The 22,595-nt window shown below is 31.6% G+C and overlaps 2 protein-coding genes across 3 annotated transcripts; one reads left to right on the top strand and one right to left on the bottom strand.

Annotated features, from left to right (window-relative positions):
- The first annotated feature begins 1,705 nt into the window (after positions 1–1,705).
- On the top strand, positions 1,706–6,276 carry LOC146939926 (2-oxoglutarate (2OG) and Fe(II)-dependent oxygenase superfamily protein). Of its 2 annotated transcripts, none has more exons than XM_085753471.1 (3): positions 1,706–2,296; positions 3,184–3,514; positions 5,627–6,276. In XM_085753471.1, exons 1-3 carry the CDS (start codon positions 1,797–1,799, stop codon positions 5,873–5,875), a joined length of 1,080 nt encoding a protein of 359 aa, XP_085609597.1. In that variant the 5' UTR covers positions 1,706–1,796; the 3' UTR covers positions 5,876–6,276. The 2 variants fall into 2 exon arrangements, with proteins under 2 accessions (XP_085609597.1, XP_085609596.1); XM_085753470.1 differs by having other exon boundaries at positions 3,169–3,514.
- A 6,206-nt stretch (positions 6,277–12,482) lies between these two features.
- LOC146939925 (protein SMAX1-LIKE 8-like) lies at positions 12,483–16,946 on the bottom strand. The gene is made up of 3 exons (XM_085753469.1): positions 15,615–16,946; positions 14,740–14,983; positions 12,483–14,585 (listed from the first exon to the last, which is right to left on the bottom strand). Exons 1-3 carry the CDS (start codon positions 16,805–16,807, stop codon positions 12,750–12,752), a joined length of 3,273 nt encoding a protein of 1,090 aa, XP_085609595.1. The 5' UTR covers positions 16,808–16,946; the 3' UTR covers positions 12,483–12,749.
- Between the last annotated feature and the right edge of the window lie 5,649 nt (positions 16,947–22,595).

Here is a 22,595-nt window from a genome sequence, read left to right as displayed (position 1 = left end):
CTAATTTGCTTATAAAAATGGCCAATTTATAATTAAAACTAAAAAAAACGACAGAAAACGACATCACTGCGGAGAAAGCGATGTACCAGTCACGTATACTAACAAAAAAGAGTTTAAGCAAATGAGAGTACATTAAATCATGTAGTTCTTGATTTAAATCAAATAGTGGCTCTTCATTTAAATCAAACAATGGTTCATCATTTAAATCAAATGGGAAAGCATTGAGATCCATAGCAAAATTTTGTTCTTCGTTAATGATATAAATTTGATAAATGAGTACCTAACTCTTATATATACTGAAATTATAAGTGTTTTTAAAAAAAATGATGGGAAATACAAATTTTAATTTAACTTTGGTGGTAAACATTTTAAGATTAGAGTATAAATAATGGAGGGAAGTTTTTCAATTGAGTTTAAAAAAAAAATTGATAACCGAAGCATATGCCATTTAGATAAGAGAAGTTGAAAAAAATTAGTATTGGCATGCCATTTTCCACACCACACCGCAGCAATAATCACGTCATTTACTAGTACTCCAAAATGGTATTGCCAGTATGTACTGGTATTGCCATTTGATTGACTTTAATTATTTTGGTATTGGGAGTAATTATGAGATGGTGTAAATAAATGTAAAATGGAGGAAATCAAAGACAAGGGTATAATAGGAACTTTTGTGTCAAACTAGCTACTCCTTGGTTACTGTAATTTCTCCAAAATGGACATATATTTTGAAACGGAGGGAGTAGTATTTTTTTCACAAGTTTACTTTTGTTGAAAAACACACTATAAAACTATTAAAGAAGTTGTGACTTTTGGCTTATCACATGTGAATTTAATCATAAGTAAATAAAGACATCTTACTCCAAAAATTTATGTCAATTTATGTCAAGAGTTAAAACATCAAAAGATAAAATTGAAGGAAGTACTAGTTCATTCAATTGTAATAATGTATTGTAATTATAGTTATTATCCAAAAAAAAATAACATTGCAATTGAATAGTTAAAAAAATCTTTAAATATTTGTATTATACTTTTATATGTCAATTCAATGAAATACATCACAACGGACCCACTTGAGTCGACAAAAAAAATACAACGTACCCACTTGTCCGAGTTAAGATCCCACTCAATTACATACTTGTAAATTAATAAACATCACCAAGTGTCCCTTGTCATTTATCTAAATTGTCTTTTTTGGAATTAATTAACTTGCATAATAACTTCATTTCATACCTTTCAACAAGAGGAAACCCCCACATATTGCACGTTTTTTTTGCTTCTATATACCATCATGGTCCTACTTCATTTTCTACATTTAACATCCACCATATCAACCTCATCCCCATCTATCCAACTTTTTTCGTACGTTACCATTAGTTTAATATTATGTACATTACTTTATCTTGGCTAAAATCCAACTCTTTAATCTTTCTTTTTTTCATCACACACACAATTGGTCCCTCAAACTGAGTCATAGCACACACTTTAGGACATAAATTTATAGGTGTTAGAAAATCTTGTATTCACACAGTCGACACATAAAATATCGTTTGATTGATATCAAACATTCTATATATTACACCTGATTCAGTAAATATATATATTTTTATCATATAAAACACCTGATTCAGATCATTGATCGAGATTGTCAACTGCCAAAATGGACTAATGTCTATATAATCCATTTTCCACTATATATTGATGCATGAAGAGTATTTAGTATCAACCTTAGAAAGCAAACCCACATAAAACAAGTAGCTAGTGGTAGCAAACTTTAGCAAACCTAGCTATTAGCAATGTTGAAGAGCCAAAAAGATTGGCCAGAGCCCATAATCCGAGTTCAATCCTTGTCTGAAGGCTGCATAGATTCAATCCCTGATAGATATATCAAGCCCCCAACTGATAGGCCAATTGTAGACACTTCTTCTTATGATGATATCAATATCCCAATCATAGACCTTGGAGGCTTAAATGGTGATGACCTTGATGTTCATGCTTCAATCCTTAAGCAAATTTCTGATGCTTGTCGTGATTGGGGTTTCTTCCAAATTGTAAACCATGGAGTGAGTCCTGATTTGATGGACAAAGCTAGGGAAACTTGGCGTCAATTCTTTCACTTGCCTATGGAGGCTAAGCAACAATATGCAAACTCTCCAACAACTTATGAAGGGTATGGAAGTAGACTTGGTGTTGAGAAAGGTGCTATTCTTGATTGGAGTGATTACTACTTCTTGCACTACCTTCCCCTTTCAGTCAAGGATTGCAACAAATGGCCTGCTTCTCCACAATCTTGCAGGTAATATAAGAGAACATTCTTCTCCCACCTCTCTTAGTTCTTACAAACTTCATCCCTCCGGATTTGTCAATCCCGAAGGCAAAAACATCATTTTTTTCTCTCTTTCAGATTCACTCGTGCAAACGCATGAGAAAAATGGTGTTTTTTCTCCGCTGGATTGACAGTCAATCCAGAGGAGTGTGGTTTTTTTATAAAACGGTAAGAGATTCGTAGTTTAATTAGTTAAGTTTTGAGAACTACACATCTATACTTTGTTGGGAGGCCCAATTATAGGAGTATTTTGCATATTGGGCTTTAATAGTTTGTCCAAAGGTTCTTTGTTCAAAGGGTATAAATCTAGGGATCTTTTTGTTTCTTCTATAATATTGAGTCTCTCATGCGTTCTATGCCGTTCGAATTATAAAATTCAAACAGCATAAAAAACTTATAAAATCCTCTCAAACACGTTAAAACATCTCAAGATTTTAAAATTTGAATAGGGTGTGTGAGAAACTCATAGAATAAAAAAAGTATCTCTCTTAAAACTATTGGACTTTCGCTTCACCTTACTTATAAGTTTTTATTTTTTTTAGAGAACCTTACTTATAAGTTTTTTTTTTTTGAGGGAAACCTTACTTATAAGTTATAAACCATTTTTGTCTCACATTTTATCCGATGTGCCACTTCATTTACAAAGACTTGAGTTCTCTCCTACATGTTGTTTGTCCAACAAAAATCCAACGCCAACTCTCTCTATTGGACAAACAGTCAAAATAAGAGAGAATCCAATTCTTTCAACATATAATTATATTTTTCATTTATGAGTGCATTTACTCTTAATTCAATTATGACCATAAAATCAGCTAGAGATGATCCAATTTGATTAATTATAGGTTAAATATGTGCAGGGAAGTGTTTGATGAGTATGGGAGAGAACTAGTGAAACTAAGTGGGAGATTAATGAAGGCTTTGTCATTAAACCTTGGATTAGAAGAAAAAATTCTTCAAAATGCATTTGGGGGTGAAGAGATAGGAGCATGCATGAGAGTGAATTTTTATCCAAAGTGTCCAAGGCCAGAATTGACATTAGGTTTATCATCACACTCTGACCCAGGAGGGATGACTATGTTGCTTCCAGATGACCAAGTGGCTGGTCTACAAGTTCGAAAATTTGATAATTGGATTACGGTCAACCCTGCTAGACATGCCTTCATCGTCAACATTGGTGACCAAATACAGGTAAAATTTAAGATTAAAATATCATATTTTTCTCTCACATAAATTATCCTAACTATAATATGTGGCTAGTATTCATGATAATTTAATACACGAATCTGCCCACGTGGAGAGACACATGGGAACTTGGGGATTGTTCTTTATGATTATTTTAAGTTTATTCTTCAAACAACAAATGGATACTATGCACATGTCTTTCTTAAAATGCACATGCTCTTTACGTACGATGTTGAAAAGGTTAGATAATTTAAATTTGGGATAAAATTAGGTGTATTTGTTCAAATATTTTATAACCATTATTTATGATTTTCTCAGGTCAATAATTTCAAAAAAAATGTATTATTACCCTAAATATTTATTTTAAATTGGAAAAAGTACACAATGTGACTAATTTTAATCCTTTATTTTTTTTTATTATCGAGTGAGATGATTAATTTCATATCCTTTATATTATGTTCTATTTTATTTTATATGAGTCTTGTTAACCAGTGCCCTCAAGGCAATAGTTAAGGAAACTATAAATAAAAAATTTGTCTTGAAAAATATAATTTTTAACTTTTGATTAAACAATAATTACACCACTTTTTATAAATAGTTATTTATTTTGGTTGATTAACCAATATCTTGAGTGTACTGTTTAACATTCTCCTTTTTATATATGCTAGTTTGCTGTGTACGTCATCACTTGCATCACCATATATAGTTTATATGCTTGGGATTTGTGATAAAAGATGAGTTTAGTAGTTGATTGATTCTTTTAACCTATCCTCATATTATTTTATGAAAAATGATATATTGACAACATTTTGGTTGTCCAACATCGTATATCTATACTATATAGATAATATATCATTTTTTAATTAGTTATTTCTCTTTCATATCGTCATATCAATGGTTATAATGGATGTATTTTTTGTACTAATTGTCCAAAAATTGTTGATTTTTAGATGTTCATGTAACATTACTCTTATTATATTAAAAAAAATTCTATACTATTGGAAATTACATTCACATGTCCACATAAATAGATAAACATTTAGCTAGAGTTATCACTTGAAGTCATAGGTTTTTTTTATTGGCAAGACATTTTAGTCAAGATAATTTTAGAAGCAACTAATGCACTTTATATCTCTAAAAGCTATATATGACTCTCAAAATACACATTCAGAGATACCAAAATCATAGATTTATCAGAAAGTATATGTATAGAAGTTTGATGTTTTTGGTTCGGACTGGAACGAAAGAAAAAAAAAACTAATTTAACAATTAATTACTAGTATTTTTTTTTGACAAGAAATTAATTACTAGTTAAGATTGGTCATCTCGGGAAGGAAAAAAAACATAATTCTTTTTCCCTATTGAGACTTGAGAGTGAAAAGAAGTTTCTCCCTCGTTTTAGTCTATGTATTACACCATTCGGTCACAAATATAAGCAAAAATCCATCTTTTAGATTCATTCAATAAATGATGTATATTGTCTACAATAAAGTCTACATACATTATTTATTGAATGAATCTAAAACATAGATTTTTGCTTATATTTATGACCGGAGGGTGTATATAGTAGCGAAAATGACAAAAAAAAAACTAAGCTTTAATTTTCTTAATTGTTTTATTGACAAGAGATAAAAATTATGTACTTATATTTATGAAAAATATGTCAGTAAAATGTTTTATAGAAATATCTTTTTTTAACATTTATAGATGTCATAATTTCTTTTTGATTTTTTTATTGACAGAACCATCCAGTTTAATACATATGCATATTTTTATAGAGATCGAATTATGTGATAGAATCATCTGATTTAATCCAATTTACTTATGCAGTTCGACAAGTGACTTAGTGGTTAGACCAGTGACCTCATTACCTTACCGAGTCGATGATCAATTCAATATTTAAGTACTAATTATTGTCCTCGTTATTTTAATTAAATTTGTCGTTTAATTTTTTTTATACTGTTAAAATTTACTAAAGTGAATAATGCTAACGTTGCCTCGTTTTCCATCCCATTTTTCCTTTCCCTCTTTGAGAGTATATGACTTTTTGAGGATATACTCCATATAACTATAAGTTGCATTAATTAATTGGTTAATTTGTTTGTGTCAATTGAACAGGTTCTAAGCAATGCAACATACAAGAGTGTGGAGCATAGAGTGATCGTGAATTCAGATCAAGAGAGACTTTCTCTTGCTTTTTTCTATAACCCAAGAAGTGATATACCCATTGAGCCATTAAAACAGCTTGTCACACCTGAAAGACCTGCACTCTACCCAGCAATGACCTTTGATGAATACAGACTCTTCATTAGAATGAGGGGTCCTTGTGGGAAATCTCAAGTTGAATCTATGAAGTCTTCAAAATAATATAATAATATTCATCATGCTCTAGGGTCATTCTATATTATATATTCCAATCCATTTCTATATATCTATCTATATTCATAAAATTGCACATTAATTATTATGAGCCATAGAGTAAAAAATAAATATTTATTGATATATACTGGGAAAAGTTGTTTTGTTCTTAGGTTTGAAATTAATAATGGCTACTAAAGCTTGAATGGATCCCACAAAGATTCTTCATTTTCTAGCTAGGTAGGTGGTGAGTATTATATTTTGTCATTGTCTCCCACTTCCCAACAGACGAGTTGTGGTGATGATGAAATACACCATAAGTTTTCATTGTATTGTACTACAAAACTAATTATTGAATTTCACTCTTTTCCTTTCCCACTTGTTTATAATTATATTATTGTTGTTCTCAAGTTTTTTTTTTTATCGTTTTTTTAATTTATATTTATGTATAGCAAATCGCACAAGTCAGAAAATAGTTATTATTGTTGTTCTCAATTTCCCACTTGTTTATTATTGTTGTTCTCATAATTATTTTAGTTGCAATAGTTATGCACGTGATCATTTTTGTTTTATGTTATCAAAGTAGAAAATGAAATTTATCTTACTTTTTTTTTTTAAAAGAAATTATTATATTACTTACATAGTACAAGTAAGGATTTCAATACAATCCAACATTTGAGACGTATTGTACTTGAGAGATGACACTCATCTTCCTACATTTCCATTATCATGTACTACCGACACCTAATTTTTTCGACGTTTCTAGATTCATCTCTCCTTCCATCTTTCCATTTATTTCACGAGTAATGATATTTGTACAACCAATTTTAGACAACTTTTGTGACAACCATTTTTTTCCCTCTTTTTATTGGACAAAAACAATAGAGAGAAAAAGAAGAGAGAATAAAAACACATGAGTATGATAGAGAGAGAGTTGTTCCAAAAGTTATCTAAAAATAGTTGTACAAATATCATTTCTCTTATTTCACTTTATGTTTGTTATACTCACCACCACCACCACAGCGTCGTTGAAGCTGTCACCCACAACAATTGATCTAAATGAAAAATAGAAATCACACATTCTCATAGATTCAATTGAATGAAAAATAATTTAATCACATCATTTAACTTTATTTAATTCTGTTATCTGTTAATTTTATTTTTTATTTATATGTGCGCACTCAAACATTTTTTATTTAGATTGTTCCTGAAGTACTGTAATTAAATTGTGTGAACTCTAACCACTAGCCTACTTGACAAAAAAAATATTCATTAATGTGGAGTATATATAGAAGAGATACTCATACTCTTTTACAAATGAGGCATTACAATTTACATTCCCAGGGAGCCTAGCGCGTTCGTCCTTGTTATCACTCTTCAATTCTATTGTTTGTTGTTCCTCTAGAGACTTGATAATTGAGAGGATTTTGTTGGTAGTTTTACCAACATTCAAGAACTTATTTTCTCCTATTTCTCTCTTTAATTTTATGACTCATTGAGTTGATGGTAAAGATTACGGTTTGATCAGCTCTTTACCTCAAAGCATGGTGAACTGAAATCTTCTTCTCCTCCTAGCTTGTTGTCAGTTTTGGGACTGATATAAAAACATGCATGTACTGTATTTTCGTTGTCTCTTGTAAATTTCTATTATATGTTTGAGTGAGCATAAAATTTGATCATGAAATTAGTAACATGCATACGACTATACAAGTGGTTTGTTGAGAAACTAACTCTTTTTTAGTTTTTAAAAACTTAAAAATTAAAAACTTGTTTGCTAAACTATTTTTAAAATTACAGTTTTGGAAACTGTTTTGAATTTTTTAGTTTTGGGGACTAAAAAACTAAAACATGTAAAATGATAACTATTGTGAGAAAATGACTTGTATATTTCAAAAACTGAAAACAAAAACTATTTCAAACAGGCCCTAAATCTGGAAATTTTTGGGTAAATAGCTTCGGTGCACAAATATTTCTTATGGCCTGAAGCACACTTGATAATGAAGCGGCTGCATGAATAAAGACGAGTATTCAAGTCACCCTCTATGAGCCAATTTGTTTTAGCATGTTATCTCAATACTTTTCATCTTGCACCATCAAAAGTATTGATATTTGGCTTCATTATTAATGTAACTTATATTATACGTTTCCTATTAATTCTATAATAAGAAATAATTATAATTATTATTAAAAATCCTATTTTCAATGGTTTAATATAAATTCATTTTAATATTTTATACTTGTATAGCCTTGTTCAGAAATTGGGGATGTTATTTTCCTTCTCTTATGAAATGAAAGAAATTGGGGGTCTTTTTTTTACATGTAATGAGAGGAGATGTCTCGATGAAAACTAACGGAAAGACGGATATTACATATCCGTCTATCCCCATTTTCTTGTATTTTGTTTTATTTAAATTTATTGTGGTTTTTAAACTCGAAAAAAAAAATATGATTGCTACGAGAAAATTTGTAGAAAAGAATATTCAACTCAACAACAGTTGTTTTTTTAAACTTTCTATAACTTATGCAGAGATTTATATTTAAATTTGGAAAAGGATTTGGGTTGCTAAGGGTAATTTTGTCTAGAAAATATTCCAACCCAAATATATTTAATTGTTTTTTTTAAGGACCCAAATCTATCTAATTGTTGGTTAACTTTGAAGTTTTCTTTATATAATAAAGGTATAGATGTATTTTGTTGTATTTATATTTTATTTTGTTTTTAAATTTGGAAAAAAAATTGATTGTTACTAGAAAATTTGTAGAAAAAACAATCAACTTAAAGATAGTTATTTTTTTTTCTTTCAAATTTTCGGCATAGGTTTAGATTTATATTTGAAAATAATTGAATTGCTAAGGATAATTTTTCGACCAAAATGTAGTTAATCGTGGTTTATTTTAAAGTTGCATTGATATAGGGACCTGTTTGGATTTGTTTATTTTTGAGCTTATGAAAATTAATTTATGCAAATAAGTAAACGTTTATATTAAATCATAAGTTCTCACTAACGAAAATCATATCTTCATAATATGTTTTTTTATAAACTACCTTAACAGACATATGAATAATACATAAAAACTTCTCTAACAGACATATGAATAATACATAAAAACTTCTCTATTTGTATAAAGTATTTTGCCTAAACTCAAAAATAAGTCAATACAAACTATAATGATATATGTTCTCTCTTATCTAACAAAGTTGGCCTAGCCGTCTTCATTTAATTAAAAAATATAAGATATCTATCTATGGTGATGGTCTTCATTCATCTAGTCTACCAGGTTTTTTTATCCTTTTTTTTTTAGGGGAGGTTTTTTATCATTTGTTGTCTAATTCATAAAAACTACTCTATTTGTTTAAAGTATTTTGCCTAAACTCAAAAATAAGTCAATACAAACCATAATGACATATGTTCTCTCTTATCTAACAAAGTTGGCCTAGCCGTCTTCATTTAATTAAAAAATATAAGATATTTATCTATGGTGACGGTCTTCATTCATCTAGTCTACTAGTTTTTTTTTTTTTGATACAAGTCTACTAGATTTTTTTTTATCTTTTTTTAGGGGAGGTTTTTTTTATCATTTGTTGTCTAATGTCTTCCTAAGAAAACAAAGGGTCTTGTTATTTGTTAACGAGTGCTCCCGAGCAGCACTCTTTAAGCATTTTTAATTAGGAAATTATTCTTTAAAAAACTTAAAAATTTCAATTTTCAATGCATTGAATACATAAATTTTCATAAAAAATTATCATTTAAGACCCTTAAAGAGTATCCCTGGAACACTCGTTAACATTAACATTTGTTGCTAAGTTACCCAAATTTCTTCTCTACTTTTACTCGTACATTTTCTCAAAATTCTATCTCATTCTATCTTACAGTTTACCAGTGAATATAAACGAAAACAATCCCTTCAATTCAATTTCATGTAAATTATTAGCTACATAAAAAAATGTAAATTATCAACTATCATTATTCCAATTTCATTTTTTTAAGGAACTAATCCAATTTCATTATTAAGCTCTCATTCTATTTAGCTAATTTTTTTGCAGTGATTGTACTTCTGTTTTAAAGAAAATAGAAGGCATGAGTTTTCCCAACAATAACTTGTAATTTAAATTAGCTTTTGTAAGTTAAGTGCTCGTTTGGATGCACGTCCAAGTGCATCAAACGTGAGTCTAGTCCTGCTAGAAGCAATTCTAATGCCAATTTATATGTTTGGCTATTTTTTTGTAATCGATTCCAACTGAAGCTCTGAGTTGCTTCTACATCAGATAGAATATTGATTCTAAGATTTATTGTGGTAATTTATAATGTTGCCCCTTTAACCTTTAACAATTATTTCGCTCAGTTCTTTGATAACCTATCTAATAACTAACTAGTTTTTTATTCATACCACGTTCTGCACTTGTAAATTGTATTGCACCACAATTTTTGTTTTTATCAAAATACTTGTATTTAATAATTAAGCAAATTCAATTTTGTTATTGCTCATTGTTTTAAAAAATTAATGATTTTTTATTTATGCAACATTAAATTAAATGATTATTTAAAATGGAAATGAAATATAGTTTTAAATACAATTAAAACCCCTTCTTCAAAAATACAATTAAAACCCATTTTGGTAATTTTACATCTAAAGTAATTTTATTTCAAATTATCCAAACAATATAAATTTATAAGAATCAATTTTACCGAATTATCCAAACATAAATCAATTTATCTTTAACTCACTTTTACTAAAAATCAATTATATCAAACTCAATTCTGGCTACCGCAGAACCAAACACACTAAATCTTTTTAAAATTATTTCGTTTAAATTCTCCCAAACTACTTTTTTCTATGAGAAAGGGATCCGTAAACACACGTATGTCCGATGTTCGACAACGTATAATAGTATTACCCGTGTAGGGGTGGGCATGGTTCGGTTAACCATATTAACCGAACCGAACCGTTTAAGGTTTGAAACTAACCGAACTGAACCAAAGTTATGGTTCGGTTAACCGTTTGCTTGCCTATTAACCGAACCGGACTGAACCAAAACCAAAATTTTGAACTAAAATGTATTTTTTATCCTTTTGCGAATTTAATTGTCTTTTTTTTTTCATTTTTAAATTTAATTGCCAATGATTGTACCAATTCAATGCTCTAAATAACAAATTTTTGAGATTCATTCTAAAAAAACAAACAAACTAGGATCTGATTATGTGGTTGATCCTAAGAAAAATAAGCATAACCATAACAGTATGGTTTATAAGGAGAATTTGAGGCTTAATGCTGTCAGTTTGGAAGTTACTGCTAATGCAAATGAGAACATAAAAGAGTCCTTTGAGGAAACTAATATTGTAGGCCACATGTGATGTATCTTTAAATTTGCTGGTATGCAGTGACATCTGATTTAAATTTGCATGAATCATCAGGCAAATGTCTCTTAGTGAATCGGTTATTAGTAATTATGTGACAATGAGTAGATCATTTATTGATTAATCTTAACAAAGTTTACTTAATCAATGCCGCTACAATCTCAACCTGATTAAGAAGCTTATTAGTTTAGAGTTAAAATTATAATCAAAATCTATTTTGAATAAGCTATTTAACATAAAATAAACTATTTTGAATAAGTTGTTTTTTAAAAAGAGATCGTTATAAGTTGTTTTGCATAAGATAAATTGTTTTAAATAAGTTGTTTTTTAAAAAGAGATCACTAAGTTGTTTTACGTAAATAGATACGGTTAATGGTTCGGTTCGGTTAACCGAAGTTATTAACGGTTCAGTTCGGTTAGTGAATTGTTATCAAAATAATGGTTTGGTTTGCGAATTGGTTAAATGGTTCAGTTAATTTTGATACGGTTTGATTCGGTTAACCGGTTCGAATTGGTTTTTGGTTATTTTTGCCCAGCCCTACCCGTGCACCTCTATTTTTTTAATATTTCTTTTCTTCGCCTCGGGTTGCATCTTAGGCTGAAATTTGAGGTTCGTTTATACGGTGTCGGAGAGTTTGTCAGTTTATTGGTTGTTCATATATCATGACTTGAAATACACTCCAAGTGCAAGAAACATGCACATGGAGTTGAAAAGATGTAATCAGGTCAATAATCACCCCATTTCTACTACATTGAATTGAACGCTGAAAAGAAGGAAATCGAAGATATCCACATTGATCATTAGGAAATGGAAGAATATGTATATGGAGTATTGCACTTACTTATTTAGGTTCTATTATGTAGATTTATTTAAATCAAATCTAATCAATTGCAAATGGGATATTTCTTATGTTTTTCTATGACTAATGTATGGAGTTGGTGCACCCCACACCGACCCTCTTGTTGGGAATACTTTTTTTTTTTTTTTTGTGGTTCTTGCATCCATTGTTTTCAGCAATTCATACTCTTTTGATTCATATTACCTGTTTTTGTGTATGGTGTCTATTATCCTTGTAACTTACTTGTTATTATGTAGGATATCTATCAAAATTTTGGCATCAAAGTAGCCTCCGATTAACATATATGGTGCAAAGTGCAAATATGTTCCATTGCGCCAACAGTCAAAAAATTACCAAGAACTCAGATTTTATTCCTCAACAATTTATTTGGTTGACAATGAAAGTTCATGATTCAATCACTAAACACAAACACCTCCTTTTTTGGTCTGCATTGATTTATTAATCTATTACATCAAGCAACAACTTACATAAACAAAGAAGACGTTTGATTTAAATATGCAAGGATAATCACACAAAGCACTAGCTGCAATTACATATTATACACAACTGAAACCTAGACAAAAAAACCCAACAAAATAATAGGGGTTACAGACTAAGATAGTTTCACTATATGCTACAGCTAAATTATACATCCAAATAGAGAAGACAACAATCACTGAAGGGTACTCAATCTAAAACTATCCTTGGTGGAAGGTGTACACTTGAAGCTTGCTCTGGACATGTGACAAGTTTCACAATAGAACTAGCGGTGAGATTGTATCTTCTTCGCGCTTCAGTGAATCCACCGCAGAGAACTCGCTGAACCCAGTTCTCCACCTCCGTATCACTGTCTGAGACGTATGCAGCTGCAAGCAATTGGTCCATGACTTCGGTTTGGATTTGTAAGGCACACTCGGACCCAAGAATTTTGTTGAAGTTATTTCTTACCAATTTCAACACTCTATCATCAAGGGAATCAAAATCATATGGTTTAAAAACAACTGTTTCATCAACCTGATTATACAAATCTTGCAACCAAAGGTTTTGGTTCTCAGTTGAGACATGTTCAAAGTTTCCATCATCTGTTTGTTTCTGTTCATTCTCATCAGCTGGAAGATTCAAATCTAAAAGCCGGTTTGATGTTGTATGTGCCCTTTTAGCCGTATCTGCGAGTAAATGGGAATCGTGAAGTTCACTGTCACCAATCAATTTTCGTTTGTTTATGAAATTTAGATTAGGAATGACATTTATTGAATTGTTAGCTACACCGATGCTTTGGTTTCTGATGTCTCTAACCATATGTTCAACTTTTATCTTGATACCTCTGCCCCTTACACTCAATATTCTTTCCTCAGAATAGTTGGAAGTTTCCCTTGTCTGCATCAAACTATTTTGGTAATCTAAGAAAGAAAAAACAAATATTGCATTGTTTACACTAACTTCTCGTCCATGTGAGTCTGTGATTTTTCCTGTCTTGATGGCTTGAGACAAACTGCTTTGAGCTACTATATCCGCTTTATCAACATTTTCAATGAAAACCACAGACAATGGTTTCTTGCAGCACTCATCTACGAGAAAATCAAGGTGAGACTTCCCTCTGAATTTCATACTGCATTCATTCATTTCTTTGGAACTCAGATCCACAAAAGTAAAGTTTTCCCGGCTTCCATACAGTAATTCAGCTAGAGAAACAGCAATTTTCTTTTTACCATGCCTATCGGGTCCAACAAAATTCATCCACTTGTCCCCACGCTGATTTAACCCATGGTCTTTAGCACTTTTTGTTGAACCACAAACTATTGTTTTAATAATAGCCCTTATGGCTTCATCTTGCCATCTTACCGCCTTCGAAAGAGCTTCAAAAAGAATTTTGGGATTTCTAGCATCATCAACTTGTCGATAATAGTCAAAAGTTAAGCAGGATGAAGATTGGGACGGATGCTTCCTGATAATCTCTTCATCCAAACTTAAGCTTGAAGTAAATCGATTAGGGATTTCCTTTGGAGGCTCCATTGTATATTGAACTGCAGGTTTTGTCAATTTATTGCTGGTAGGAAAGGAGCATATACCTAAGCCAAGATCCGTGGTTACTGAAGTCACAGATGTGGGAGACAGTTGACTACCATCGGACACACTTGAACTAGACATGTTGCATGATCTTAGGTCACCTGACTCAAGATCTTTTGCATTCTGGAACATATCAGTTAGATTTGGAATATTTTTCTCCTGCTTTGCCAAGAATAAAGAAGGAAAAGAATTGCTGGATTGTAATGCAGACATCGTTTGAACGCCAACAGGTGCATGAGAGTTGAGATTGATGTATTCTCTAGGTGATTTGTCTACGATTTTGCTGCTGTGGTTGTCGGCGTCTTCGTTTTTGTTGTCAGCACAATGAAATCCCACAACAGTAGGACAAGTGTTTGCCTTGGGAATTCGCTGATGCAGAACTTGGCATATGTTGTCCAAGTTATTACGCGGCGTACCAGATTCACTAATATCCACCAAACCACCATCGTCTTTGGTCTGCGCTGAATGAAAGAAAAATGGTTTTTTACACAAACAAAAAGAAAAGGTCTTCACTATTAAAGTATAAATCAATGGACAGATCATAGAGTTGCCACGGTTTTTATACAAATAATTATACTGAATTCAGTTAATTTAACTGAACCCTACACACCTTAACAGTCAATGTTTTTGCTGTGCCAAATTCTTTAGTCTTCAACCATTGAGGTAAGTTAGACGGGTATGGATCAGGAGCTGAAACCGAAAATCTTTCATTTGAAGCACCAAGAACTTCATGTTCACATTTTTCACCATATTGATTATCATGAGGAAAACAACCAAATGAACCATTTAGCGGACCTCTCAAATCGGACTGTGATGAAAAAAAGCCACCAAGTGGTACAAATGAATCCATTAAGCTGTACAACAAAAAAAAAATGTTTTAAGACAAAAAACATAAGAAACTAAATACTACTATGTGAAAGATGCAGTCAATTTATTTATCATTCATAATAACAAAAAATTAGTGATAATCATAGTAATTGGATCACAAAGCTGCAATCCATCTCCAAGCTTATCGATGTTAGCAAGTTAATTACAAGAAAGACGAAATTTCAGTATCTCTTCTAGCTGCAGCCCAAATTTAATGGAATCGGAACGTGTAAACGGCTGTCGTCAAACTCAAGTTGCAAAAACAAAGTTTGGATTGAAAGAAGAACCATTAGAGAGGCTGTTGCTTCAAACTCATACCAAATATAATTTCACATAAATTACATCATAAACAGAAACATTAAAATCCAACATCCAACATCCAACATATGATACAAATAAGATACATAAAGACTAAGCTTCAAAACTTGATACTATTAAAATATAATAAAGGGCACAGGCTTGTCACAAAGATTTAAGACCAAAGATAAAGAAATGAATTTTTTTTATTAAAAAATAGAAGTAGCAAGCAATTAAAATATTTGCAAGCAAAAACATAACAAGAGACATAAACATAATAAATAAACACAAGAGAGATATCATATGATATGATATATATACCTGGACCTTGGTCTCTGATATGATTCAGAAGCCTTAACAGAAGTAATAGGAAGAATCTGCAAATCCCAATCTTTCTCCACAGAAGGAAATCCACCCAGAAATTTCAAGTAACTTTCATAACTATCAGCAGCACCCACCAACCAAAACTTATCATAATGAATCTTCAACAATTTCCCTAATTCCTCAACAACACCTTCAACAAATCCACTATCATCATCGTTCACAATAGACTTCAACTCCCCGAAACTCACTATAACACCCGGTCCCACACACTCCTCCGCTATGGCAGCAATCTGCTTTAACTTCAAACTCACCACCTCGCAGTCACCACTCTCTAACTCCTTCCCAATACAAATCACACGCAACCCGGCAAGTTCCAAAGGTAAAACTCCTTCTCTCCGCTTCTCCACTGCCTCGGTAAAGCTTCTCAGAGCATCGTTACCACATGCTCCGAGAAGCAGAGGATTTTTCCCTTTACTCCGAACAAGAATCTCCCCAATTCTCCGGAAGTTCTCATCTACATCCTCGTTACCATCACCAACCCCGGATAAAAACGGAAAGCCTAATCCAAATCCAAACCCAGCCCCCCGGCGTGGCTGCTCCGGCAGGTTACACAGAAAAACCGGTGGACCACGACGGAAGAGATGCGGAAGTGGCCGGAGAATTGCAAGCTTAATCTCAGAGCTTCGAAAACCGGCTTCAGCGAAAACTCTACTAACAACCGGGTCATCAAGAACAGACAAAACCAAATGCTGCAACTCAACTTTAACAGAACTAACAGAAAACGTTTGTTGATTCTGCAACTGTTGCTGTTGATGATAGAAATGGAAATTATCAGGATGACGCCGTTGATTCGCCTGAGATCGTTTAATCGCCGCCATAAGCGAATTCGAAACCGGTGGTTCATGATCAGAGGAAACGTTGTTATGCGAAGAAGGTGAACGGTCAAGTGAAACCGAGAGACAAAGATCGAGTGCTTTGAACTGTAAGCGTGGTGAGTAAGCAGAGTTTCTCGAACGAGAACAAGCGTCACGGAGAATTGAAGAAGATGGAAGGGATAATAAAGCGGATATTGCGTGAAGCGATGTTGTTTGTGCATGTCCGCGGCGTTTAGCGACGGCTACTGCGTCGTTTAAAGCTTGGATTGCTTCTGGTGTTAAGCATTGTCTTGCTGATGATACTGGTGTTGGCATCGTTTGAAGTTTGTATTCATAAAACGATGGAACAAATAATTAAATAACTAGAAATTTTGATATTAATGATGGAAGAAGATGAGGTTTATAAATTAGAAAAGTGGTTTTATGTTCTGAAGTGAGTACTGAGTAGTAGTATAATTTTGCACTTTGCCATTTGAAGAGGTTATATAAATATTATAATAATCAACTGTGTGGAGTGGAGTACCAGTAGTAAGGACTAAGTGATGGAAATTTGATATCTAGAAGAATATTTTTATGGATTTATTTGTAAAAACATACTAAGATGATCGATTAATTTGGATGACCAATTTTACTATCTAGATATTTAGTTGAAGTCAGATTAAAGTCTGATGGAGAATCAAATCTAAGACGTAGAGATTAACACATTTTTAGATTTCAAGTTTTTTCCACCATATCAACCATCGATTTGATTGATTAATTAAGGAACAGTATGTATAATTATTAACTTAATCTATGATTAAGTGGTTAGTGAAGGGAGATGATAATTAATGAGGATAATGTTGATGGTTAATTAATGTGTGGGAACAATGGGAGTGTTGTGAAAATGGTGGGGCTAGAAAAGATGGTGAGATTGATTCAATGAGTGAACAATGAGGACATATTCTTTTCTTTCTGTCGATAATAATATTCCAACAACATTATTATTTATGTGTATTCTATACGTATAGTTATTAGATTAGAATCGTTTTTTATTTAGGGGGTACAAGATTGAGTTTGAGAGAGATTTGTTTGTCGATTAATGTGTCTTGCTTGCTTGCGATTAAGAGATGGTGGAGTTGAGTATCAAAGTGTTTACGTATTAATTCTAGTCGTCGTCTTCATCATCATGTTTATGGTTGCTTTTCTATTTTATTTTCATGAGTGAGAGAGAGAAAAATAAGAGATGCTTCGTCCACTTACTTTATGAGTGGACCAACAACCACAGTCACCCTCTGCTCACGTATAGCTCTTCTTTTTCTTGTTATTCTAGGAGCATACATGGCAAGCATCCTCAAAAGAAAATTTTCATCCGGTAGAAATAATTGTATAACTATTTTATGATGTCTATGTGTTTAACTCGTTTCCTACGTAAGGGATAATGTATGATATACGTTGGGGGTTAGGGTTTGAATTTGGACACCTTAATTCATTTTTAACGTGAATTTCTCTGGTCGTTATGTTACTTAACAATAAAAATACTATTTTATGATAATTTTTTTAACAATAGGGAGATAAAGGAATAGAGATTAATAAGATTGTCTCAAAATTGTCAAAATAATGGTTATTCGAATATCATTATTCAAAAACAATAGAGAAATAAAGGAAGGGATGATAAGAATATAATGTTAGTATGAGAGATAAAATGTTGAAAAGTTGTGCAAAAATGGTTGTATAAATATCATTTCTCTATGTTTTTACTATCTATCTATCTCTCTATCTCTCTCTCTTTCTCTATTGTTTTTTATCAATAAAAAGAAGAAAGAGGATGTTGTCGCAAAATATCTCATAAGTCATGCTACTAGATATCCATCTCCAAGCTCAAATACGTAGTACTGTTGTAGGAACGATACAAATACACAAATATAAAAACTTTTAAAATTTAGAATACGATACAACTAAAATACATTAGCAAAAAATTTATAATAAAACTTATATGCATGTACAATTATTGTCTCAAAGTGGGCATTCATTGAACTCACACATCGGTTATTGAGAAGAAAAAAAGTAGACGGTTATTATAAATATAGATGGTTATAAGAGGATTCCAATTTTTTCCGTGGAAAAATTGAAATTGAGATATTTACAATTTTATCCTTGTAAAAATTGCATTTGTGTGAGAAAGTTAAGAGAATTTGCAATTTTTTTTCCAAAAAATCATATGAAAAGGTTTTCAATTTTCTTTTGTAAAAATGACCGTTTGAGTGATAAATATTTTGATGATTTCCTCAAAAAATAAAAAATGTTGAAAGATATGTGGATGTAGGTATGAAGTGTTGAACCACAAAGTTTTTTTTTTTTTTTTCTTCTTTTGTGGTTGTGCTTCCTCTTTATAAAGATTTTCTTTTGTTAATTTTCAAACAAGCATACATGAAAGATATTCTTCATTAATATACAATGATAAAGATCATAGTTTACATAAAATAAAACTTATGATCAAAATATGGTTAATTAAGTAAATTGTCCTTATTTTCTAAAAAAAAGAGTAAATTGTCCCTATAAATAATTAGAATTTTGTTTTTAATCCCTAAAAAAATCGCACTTTTTAGTTAATATAAAATCTTCCATCAACATTTTTATTTCGTGTAATTTTCCATCAACAATTCTAATCTCTAAAAAATGATAAAGAAAAATGTTACGGGGCTAGTATGATTCTTTGGAGGGATTAAAAACGAAATTATATTTACACGTATAGTTTACTTAATTAACTCAAATGTTCCTTACCTGAACGTTCAAGAAAATACTGATACATTTGTAATGCTTGCACATATATGGGGGTTGGGTCCTATCTTTTTTTTTGATCAGCAAATATTATTAAACGTCATCCTCGCAAGACGCAAGGTATGGACGAAACAAGATACAAATGGTGCCGCATATAGACGGTACACCATTTGATATGGTCACATGACAATATTAAGAAACTCAGTATTGTGATCTCTATTAGCATGTAGCTTAATTGGTGTGCTAGAAATGTTAAGATTTTTTTAGGATAGTAACACATCTCTTATTAACTTATTATAAAATGTTAATTATATGACGCATGATGTTGCTCATGCTTTTAGTGACACGGGTAAGGAGAGTACAAAACATTGGGGTCAATTTATCGTTTGGTAAAGAGGACCATCTCGTACATTTATTCTTAATATGAATGGCAGTGCTCAACCCAACCCAAGAATGGAAGATTTTGGTGGCTTAATTAGAGACTCCAATGGAGGTTTTATGCATGGATTCCAAGGTAATATTGGTTACTCGAATATTCTTTATGCTGAAATATTGACTTTGCTTCACATGATTCGAATTTGTTTGGAGGATGGCTTGAGAAACATCATATGTTACATTGATTTCATTCATACTACTCATCTCGTACATTATGTAGATGTCTTCACTCACCACTACGAGAATGAGATAGCTACTATAAGAAAATACATGGATAACGATTGGGCTTTTCAACTTTGTCACACTCTCAGGAAGGGCATACGTGTGCTGACTTTTTAGTCGAAGTTGGAACAAGGTCTACCAATGATCTCATGACTATTCTTGATCCTACGGCTAAGCTTCGCTTGCTTCTTATGGTAGACAACATGTGTGTTAGTTATTCCCGTGGTCATTAATTTTTTTTGTTTGGTTTTTGTTTTGTTTTTGCTTTCCTTTTTTCATGTAACCAAAAAAATAAAATATATGAGGTTGGATAGCTCAATTAGTTTTAGCTATAATTTATGGAGTTGGAGGTCTGAGGTTCAAATTATAACAAAGAGAAAAAACTTCCTTCAAAAAACAAAGAGAAAAAACTAATGTAATTATTAAGATGCTGCGATATGTTTGATAAAGAGAAAGGAAAAAAAACTAACGTAAGCTCCTGCTGGTAAAGATGTACATATGTGTAGGTGCTAGTCGCAATCCTTATGAATGCATCTATGATTTCCTGTATCACCTTGCTATCTAAGAACCAGTGAATAAATCAACCAATTTATTCTTTAAAAAAAAAACAAAAAAGAAAATCAACCAGTTTATCGACAATTATGCTTTTTTACTGCTGCCCACTTACTTACCATTTGCGTTTACTAAGCGATAATAATGGGGAGTTTTTTTTATTAAGTGAAAGTGCATATAATTGATTCAAATCCACCCACAGCGCCCATTTTGTCAACAAAAAATAATTTCCACCAAGCCCAAAATATATTTTTTATTGAATTCATTATTATGCACTAATCGGTGTTACCGTATAATTAAATTCAAAGTGTTAAATCAAGTTCAGATTATGAAAGAACAAGGTATTGGGCACATTCAAGTGCATATGAAATTTGCGAGAAGTTGAAGTTCTGACACAGACTCTAAAGAGTAGAAACATCTGAAGGACTCAGACTCTGAAGGTCAAAAGACTCTGAAGAAGTGAAGCTTCCGAAGACTCAGACTCTGAAGGCCACGTCAGCATCAGAAGCCTCTGACTGATTTTGTCGTCTTATGATGGAAGGTTATTATCAGATTCTAATAGTACAATTTGTCTTCTTCTGATCACGTGCATAATTAAAAAAAAAACTTCAAGGATGAATGGAATAAAACAGGTAATTCCTTTTGAAGCAAAGGAGTTTCAAATGAACTTTCAACGTTATTAACCAAATCAAGAAACATTTCAACATCTCTAATCAGGTTTCTCAAACACTCAAATTGATGCATTGGCACTATCCAACGTTTCGCAAATTTTCCTCTATTCAAGGAGCCAAAGACTTGAAGAATAAATAACAACTCTCTAAACTTTTGAAAGTCTCTTACTCTGTCAAAATTAAAAGTGCACAAACACTTAAAGAATTTCTTATAAACTTTTATATCTTAGAAATTCTTAAGACTTAGAGTTCAATCTGAATTGTATTGATTACACCTCTGATTGTATTACAAGTGTAAAACTCAAACAATCTTTTATTTGATTAAGTTAGCTAGATTGTAGAAGTCTCTTTCAATTATGATTGAGCAGAGGAAATCTCCTTCTTGTGTGATTGAGCAATAGAAGTATCTTGTTTATGTGATTGAGCATTTGTACTCTTAGTAATTATAGTGAAAATCCTTTGGAAGTGCAAGGGAACTAGACTACTCTCGGTTTGTGAGAGGAACTAGTATAAATTGCTCTGTGTCATTTCTCTCTCTCTCTCTCTCTCTCTCTCTCTCTCTCTCTCTCTCTCTCTCTCTCTCTCTCTCTCTCTCTCTCTCTCTCTCTCTCTCCTCTGAACTCAACTGTGTTTTCAGCTTCAGACTTTGACACATTTTGCAAACACTTAAAAAAAGTTTTGAAAAAGTCAACACAATTCAACTCATTTCTTGTGTTTTTCTCACATTTAAAATACTCAAATTTCCAATGCATTGAATGCATAAATTTTTATAAAAAAAATGAACCACTCGTTATCATTTCCCTTGAAAAAACACAGTGTTGCGTAAAAAAACAGTGATAATTAATAATAATGAGAGAAATGATCAATTACTACTTTTTCTAAGTGAAATGAGAGAAATAAAAATATGATACACTAGTTATAGGTTCAAACATTGCTTGAAGTAACATAGGAAAAAAAATACTACAAATTCCTATAAGAATGATTTGCACCAAAACAGTTTTATTGCAACTATACGAATTTATAGTCTGGCATTAGCTAATGTCGGTTTTAAATACTACATATTAATTTTTTTTTTGGACAGGAGTATACATTTTTTTTAGTTTGAGTTCTCATCTGTTTTATTTTAAAGACATATTGTTTTTTCTTTTCTTTTTCACACAACTAAATTTTATAGTCAAAACTCAAACTCCTAATTATAGTCAAAGTCAGATTCCACTTTCCAGTCTATGTAGTTGAATGAGCTGGTCCGATCGGGTTCTTTTATTACCTTAAAGACTAATAATATCACAATCCACTTTTATTTTGGTCTTACTAAAATACTCCTATTACTTATAAACAAAACAAGAAAAATAAAAGGAAAGATATTAATGAGTCAAAAGTCTCGTGGAATAAGGTTTAGGTAGAATGGGAGGGCAAAGAAAGAACCTTACATCCACCACCACACACATCCCATTCATTCGTCCTTC

This window comes from Medicago sativa, chromosome 3 (assembly GCF_051527215.1).
Source record: "Medicago sativa cultivar Bolivia chromosome 3, Bolivia_mono, whole genome shotgun sequence".
In the NCBI taxonomy this organism is placed as follows: domain Eukaryota; kingdom Viridiplantae; phylum Streptophyta; class Magnoliopsida; order Fabales; family Fabaceae; genus Medicago; species Medicago sativa.
The sequence above is the reverse complement of the archived record's forward strand: the minus strand, read 5'-3'. Positions and strand labels throughout refer to the sequence as shown.

What these genes read in the sequence shown, in the direction of transcription:
- LOC146939925 (XM_085753469.1), bottom strand. Translation starts at nt 16,807, where the DNA reads ATGCCAACACCAGTATCATCAGCAAGACAATGCTTAACACCAGAAGCA. An exon ending in TATCAGAGACCAAGGTCCAG is followed by an intron (nt 14,984 to 15,614) that starts GTATATATATCA and finishes TTTGTTGTACAG; the next exon opens with CTTAATGGATTCATTTGTAC. An exon ending in CAAAAACATTGACTGTTAAG is followed by an intron (nt 14,586 to 14,739) that starts GTGTGTAGGGTT and finishes CATTCAGCGCAG; the next exon opens with ACCAAAGACGATGGTGGTTT.
- LOC146939926 (XM_085753470.1), top strand. Translation starts at nt 1,797, where the DNA reads ATGTTGAAGAGCCAAAAAGATTGGCCAGAGCCCATAATCCGAGTTCAA. An exon ending in GCTTCTCCACAATCTTGCAG is followed by an intron (nt 2,297 to 3,168) that starts GTAATATAAGAG and finishes GATTAATTATAG; the next exon opens with GTTAAATATGTGCAGGGAAG. An exon ending in ACATTGGTGACCAAATACAG is followed by an intron (nt 3,515 to 5,626) that starts GTAAAATTTAAG and finishes TCAATTGAACAG; the next exon opens with GTTCTAAGCAATGCAACATA.